Here is a 5,891-nt window from a genome sequence, read left to right as displayed (position 1 = left end):
CTCCCACGCGCGGGGGCGCACCTGCCCACCGCTCCCCGCTTGGTTTTGCTGGTCCTAGAGGGGGAGGGGGGCGTTCCACTCATCTTGACGCAGCCCACGGTGGTTCCCCACTCCTTCCACCAACACAGGGACCCCCACGGGAGATGCTACTGACCCTACTCTGCAGATAAGGAAACTGAGGTCACAGAAGCAGGCGGCAGCGCTCCAGGCACTGGGGAGCCACGAGGGGCAGGGCCCAGCTTCCAAGCGTTAGGGCCTGCAATTGTGCTGGGAAACTTGGGGCTGGGAGAGAAGAGAGGGTGGGAATCACGTTACCAGTGAGAGGAGAGGGTGGGCAAGGCCGGGAGGCCTCTAAGCAGGGGCGACAGCCCCAGCGTCCCTTGGAGGACCCTTGTGAGGAGGCTGAGCCCCATTGTCATTGGACAGAGAGGTAGCCTGAGCAGACAGAGAGGGCCGAGAGGGGGAGGCACTGGCTTAGGGGAGGAAGTGGGTGAGGGAGACTTGACATCAGCACCCAAGAGGCAAATACTGTGGCCTCAGTTGCATGGGTTTCTGGAGGACTTCTGGAAAAGCTGGGAAATGGCTACATGCCAGTGTCCCTGCAGGGGGTGGGCTGCCCACAGGGGACCCTGGAGTGGGGGCAGGCCCAGGAGTCACACTCCACAGCCTTCAATCTGCAAGGGAAACTTGAGGCCTCGGAGGGCAGAGGTGGTCGCCCCAGGTCTCAAGTGGCAGTGGGAACAGTTAGTCTCCAGGGCTAAGGCTGGGTCCACCTCTTGCCGGCCCCACCCACTGAGGGTCTCCCAGCAGGACGGACCCACACTGAAGGCTGGGTGGGGCACCCAGTGTCCAGGCTGCGCGTGCTGAGACAACTTCTCAAAGGAAAGATCCCAGGAGGATCCCTGAGTCTGACTGGATCTTTCAATAGAGACCTGGGAATCTGCACTTCCATGATCCTTCCCACAGCGGGGCCAACAGGGAATCAGGTGGGCCAAAAGAAGTGAACTTCACTCTTCTCCTTTTATCCTGTTTGAATTTTGTACCCAGAGCAAGTATTGTTTTGGTAATGTAACAGACCAGTTCACTGAAAAAAATAAAACCCCCAGATTCCCACATCTGATAGACTGTGGTCACAGCACTGTCTGCCCAGCATTTCTGGTGACCTAAAGGGATCTGAGGACAGGAGCTGGGTGGGCACCTAGGGTGGACAATGGGCAAAAGTGCTGGATTTCCAGCTGGCACGGTTGACACCAGGCTGCCCTCAGGGCCCTCTCACCTACCCCACCAGTAAGCTCATCCAGATCTTGGAAACTGCCCCAGAACCCTCTCAGTAATAAGTCTACAAGAAATCAAATTCTTTCCTTTATGTGACGCTGGATTTTCCACAAAGTAAAATCAAGATGAGTAAAGATGTGGTTTGTAGATAGTGTCCAACAAAGCGGAGACCAGGGTGTGAGGCATCACCACTTGGGCCTATAAAAGCTGCCACAAGAGGCCAAGGCCACAAGATACTCAGCTTAGGCCAGCCTATGCATCTGCTTCTCACGCTTCCTGTGGCTCTAGGCTCCATGGCACTCTGGTTGACTGTGGTCATTGCTCTCACCTGCTTTGGTGGCCTCGCCTCCCTGGGCCCTGTGCCTCCCTCTACAGCCCTCAAGGAGCTCATTGAAGAGCTGGTCAATATCACCCAGAACCAGAAGGTGAGTGCCTGCTGGCCAAGGTCCCAGCTCTGGGGGGTGCAGGGGTGGGGGACTCTCAGGAAGGGTACTGGTCATGGACTGGGCCATGAAGCCTGGGCCTGGTCCTAAGATGCCTGTAGGTCAGGAAGAAGCCCCAAGGACTAGGAGATGAGCCTGGCCATGGGGGAGGGGAGCCAGGTTGGGGTGTGGGATGCAGTAATATGGGCGGACCCAAGAAGGAATGTGGCAGAGCCCCCAGAGATGACCTGCCCCCCTGGCCTGGCCCTGCCTGCCATAGCCAGCTCCTACTCAGCCGTTTCTGAACAGAGGAGACCAGAGAAGGGCTGGCACCCTCCTAGAACTATTTGGCATTTGCCCATTGGCTCTGAATGTGATAATGGGGCCGTTATTCACAGCATCTTAGTTAAGCCCATTCTTATGGAAGAATCCATCAGTAGAGGCAGCTCCTCTCCGCAGTGGTGACGGCCCACACTTTCTGAGCACTAATAATGTACCAGGCCCACTGCCGGGGCTTTACATCTCATTTCATCGCTGCCAACCACCTTAAGAGACAGGTACGATACCCCATTTTACTAAGTGTCAGTGAGGTTAACTGACGAAAGTCAGATTAAACCAGTATTGGACGACACCAGAGGGCCCATGCTCCGAACTGCGGTATCCCCAATTCAGAAGGTGGGCTGTTTACACACTAGACCCACACGGCCTCCCATCTGATTGGCCTGGTCACCCCCTCCCTCACCCGACACTGCCCTGGACCTTCCCTGCAGGCCCCTGACTGACTGGCCTGTGTCATCTGTCCTCCTGCCCTGGCTATGGCAAGCTTTGCACAAGGCTTGTCCCTTACTGGCTGTGTTACTCAGTTTTTCTCTCTCAGCTCCAAGACCCTGTACAATGGGTCTCCCCTGCTGTGCAGAGCAGGAACTGAAGCTCAGGAACACTGAAGGTCCCAGGCCTGCCCCTGCTATATGGGGATGCCTGTGGGGACTTGGCCTGGGCTGGCTGGGCAGGTCTGGGACCCTGCCAGCACTCAGCTCACTGTTCTCCGCTCCCTCAGGCACCCCTGTGCAATGGCAGCATGGTGTGGAGTGTCAACCTGACAGCCAACATGGTGAGGACCCCTGGGCACTGGGGGGAGGTGGCTGAGGCTGCAGCCCTCTGCCTGTCTTTTCTGAACCTTGCTCACACGGCTGGCGGTTCCAGGCAGGCTTCAAGAGCCAATCTCCACCCCTCATCATCTGGGCTCCCCACCACCCAGACCCACCTCCACCAGGCCTCCCAGCCCCCTCCCTCCTGCAAACTCACTGAATGTGCTGCCTGACCCCCCGGCGTTTTCGTCCCCACAGTACTGTTCAGCCCTGGAAGCCCTGATCAACGTCTCCAACTGCAGTGCCATCCAAAGGACCCAGAGGATGCTGAGCGCACTCTGTCTTCACAAGCCCTCAGCTGGGGTAAGGCCCCCCTGCCCACCCCGACCCTGCACCCACTTCTGCCAGGCCTGGGCTCACCCTGGGAGCTTCAGGGGAAGCTGGCTGAGCATCTGAGGCATGTGTCCACAAAGGGGTGGGCCCACTGTGGAAGCAGGGACGTGCCTTTGGGATTTCCAAGTCGCGGCCTGAGGGCTCCTGACTCCTACCTGAGCTTCAGTTCCACATCTGTAAAATGTGGGTAATAACAGTACTCACCTCATGGGGGCTTTTGTGGGGATTGAAGCAGCCGGTCCCTGGAAAGCCCCTGGTAGATGCTGATCGTCCTGGTTCTGGCGTTCCACTAACATGCTGGCCTCTTTGCCCTGCAGCAGGTTTCCAGCGAGCACATCCGAGACACCAAAATTGAAGTGGCCCACTTCTTAAAAGACCTGCTCAAACATTCAAGGATCATTTTTCACTACGGAAAATTCAGCTGAAGCATGAAGAGCTAGCATTATTATTTGCAGAGGCAGACCCTGACCATCTAAGTTGCAGATTTATTTTTCTTTCAGATGTCAGAAATTTCTTGGGGAGACTGGAGGAGGGTTAGGGAGGGGGGTAAGGTTTCCTTAGCTTAGACCTGAGCCTGTGCTGCCTGCCTTGAGCCCAGCCAATCCCACCTGCCCTGTGCCTTGGTGCCCGGGGCTCAGGCTGGTGGGCCTCCTCCATCTGGGGCTCCGAGCTGGGTGGACAAGGATGGACATTGCCCCACTTGATCTCGCCCTCCTCAGAACAAACTAGCGTTACAATGGGTGCCACCCTCGTCAGACAGCCAGTGGAAGAGCCACCTGCTTTACACCGGGGCAACTGAGGCAGAGAGCAGCCCAGGCACATTTCTTCTTGGCCTTATTTATTATTGTGTGTTATTTAAACAAGTGTTTTTCTCTGTACTGGGGATAGGGAGGGACTGTTACTGCCAGAACTTGGAGCCAAGGGCCTGGAGACTCGGGGCTCCAGCACTAAAGCAGCGAGCATTAGGAATCCCTGGCAATAAGTACTGTATGCAAACTTCTGCTACCTCACTGGGGTCCCGGGGCCGAGGCAGGGTACAGGTCAGAGGGCCAGAGTAGCCACTCTTGTCTGACGGCCAGCAGTCAGCCCTCAGCCGAGTAATTTATTGTTTTTCCTTGTATTTAAAGTTAAGTATTAAAATATGTTATCAAAGAGTTAATAATATATAGGAAAGCAGCCTAGAACACTGCATATGGTGTGGATTGTGGGGAGGGGTCATTGGATAAGTTGTTTCATTGACTTTGTCAAGCTGGAAGCCAGAAATAAAGATGGTGACAAGAGACCTGATGGTGTTTGCCTTTTATGTTGGCCTTTGGGCGCGGGCCTGTGTTCCGAAGACTCTGAGGAGTGCTTGGGAGGCAGGGCAGTCGGAGGGGGGCCTAGGATGGAGCGGAGGGGGAGTGAAGTACAAGACCTGGGCTGAAAAAAAGCAAGCCAGTGCCTGGGGAGAGGGTACCTGGCCAGGAGGAGTTCCCCACCACCACCTGCAGGGAGGTGGAAGAAGCATGGGCCAGGGTGTCGGGGTTCAAGGGAGGTGTCTGGAGCAGGTAGAGACCTCAGAAGTGGTCTCATGACCACAGCCCTGGATGAGTGGCCAGCCTGTGTCTGGCACCACCCACACACCTGCTGGTGTCGCCCATATGAAGCTCAGGGAAGAGAAGGTGGCTTGCCCAAGGTCCCACAGCTGGTATGGAGCAAAGCCAGGATTTGAACCCCAAACTCACTCCAACTCCAAAGCTCACACACTTAACCACCTTGCCTCCCTCTGTCCAAATGCTATCTGGCCTGAATGCACGACCTTTGTAATACTGTCACCAGCCTGTGTGGGCACCTCCCCTGACGGGGAGCTCACTACTCGCTCTCTAGGTGCAGCCCATTCAATGTCTGGACACCTCTCATCACAAGAGAGTGCGCACTCACCACCTCTGTGAACAAAGACGCACCAATGACTTGTGGCCCCTGGACCGTGGAGTGACTGGGGTAGAGAGCCACGGTCACAGGGCCCTGATCAGACTGCTCCTTTCCAAGCAGGTGTTTTTGCTTCTCCTTCAGTCAAGGCCAGCACGTGCCTCAGCAAGCCACAGCTAATGGGCACACCCATCAGCCACGGTTTACACTGTGAATATTCGGAAGGACAGGATGCCTCCTGCAATGGGTGGCGGGTCATCAGAGACCAGCCTCAAATGCTGAGTGGGAGGCAGGCACCCTCCCTGGGGGAGCCCAGAGCCCTGTGGGAACATCTACAGTAATGCTCACAAGTCAGTGGAGGCAGCCACTCAGGAGCAGTGAGAGCTCATGCCGTGTGTGATTCAGGCAGCAGAGGCCATGGCAAGACCTGTCCAGGGTGCAGATGACTGCAGCAGACTGCTCCAGGGACCACTCTCAAATGGAGTGAACCCCTCATTTCCACCCAGGCAGATGTGAGGGAAGAAGCCACAGTCAACTGTGCAGGGATCTGGGGATGCTCAGCCCAGGGAGGGAAGACCTGGGAGGAGGCACAGGAGCTGAGTGTCCCATGCGCTGTCCAGCGTGGGAAGTGACGGTCTCAGAACCTGTGAAGTCCCACTACATTTGCTGAGGACTGCCTGAGGCTTGCAGTGCACCAGCTGCCTGGGCTAGTGGTGACCAAGACACCACATGCACTCAAAGTTTAGCAGCAGAAAGAAGTCTTTAAACAGTGGGGTCTGGAAAAGGGTGCTCTACCCTGGGAGGG

At 56.3% G+C, this 5,891-nt stretch overlaps 1 protein-coding gene across 1 annotated transcript; it reads left to right on the top strand.

The window, feature by feature from the left end:
• The first annotated feature begins 1,528 nt into the window (after positions 1–1,528).
• Positions 1,529–3,886, top strand: IL13 (interleukin 13). The gene is made up of 4 exons (XM_024747616.1): positions 1,529–1,700; positions 2,755–2,808; positions 3,044–3,148; positions 3,496–3,886. Exons 1-4 carry the CDS (start codon positions 1,530–1,532, stop codon positions 3,601–3,603), a joined length of 438 nt encoding a protein of 145 aa, XP_024603384.1. The 5' UTR covers position 1,529; the 3' UTR covers positions 3,604–3,886.
• The last annotated feature ends 2,005 nt before the right edge of the window (positions 3,887–5,891 follow it).

Source organism: Neophocaena asiaeorientalis, unplaced genomic scaffold, assembly GCF_003031525.2.
Source record: "Neophocaena asiaeorientalis asiaeorientalis breed wild unplaced genomic scaffold, Neophocaena_asiaeorientalis_V1.1 scaffold599, whole genome shotgun sequence".
NCBI lineage: Eukaryota > Metazoa > Chordata > Mammalia > Artiodactyla > Phocoenidae > Neophocaena > Neophocaena asiaeorientalis.
This window is presented reverse-complemented; position numbering and strand designations above follow the sequence as displayed.

Bases quoted from the DNA above. Each gene is read 5' to 3' on its own strand.
- IL13 (XM_024747616.1), top strand. From the start codon at position 1,530: ATGCATCTGCTTCTCACGCTTCCTGTGGCTCTAGGCTCCATGGCACTC. The intron at 1,701-2,754 runs GTGAGTGCCTGC...CCGCTCCCTCAG, and splicing joins ATATCACCCAGAACCAGAAG to GCACCCCTGTGCAATGGCAG. The intron at 3,149-3,495 runs GTAAGGCCCCCC...TTTGCCCTGCAG, and splicing joins TTCACAAGCCCTCAGCTGGG to CAGGTTTCCAGCGAGCACAT.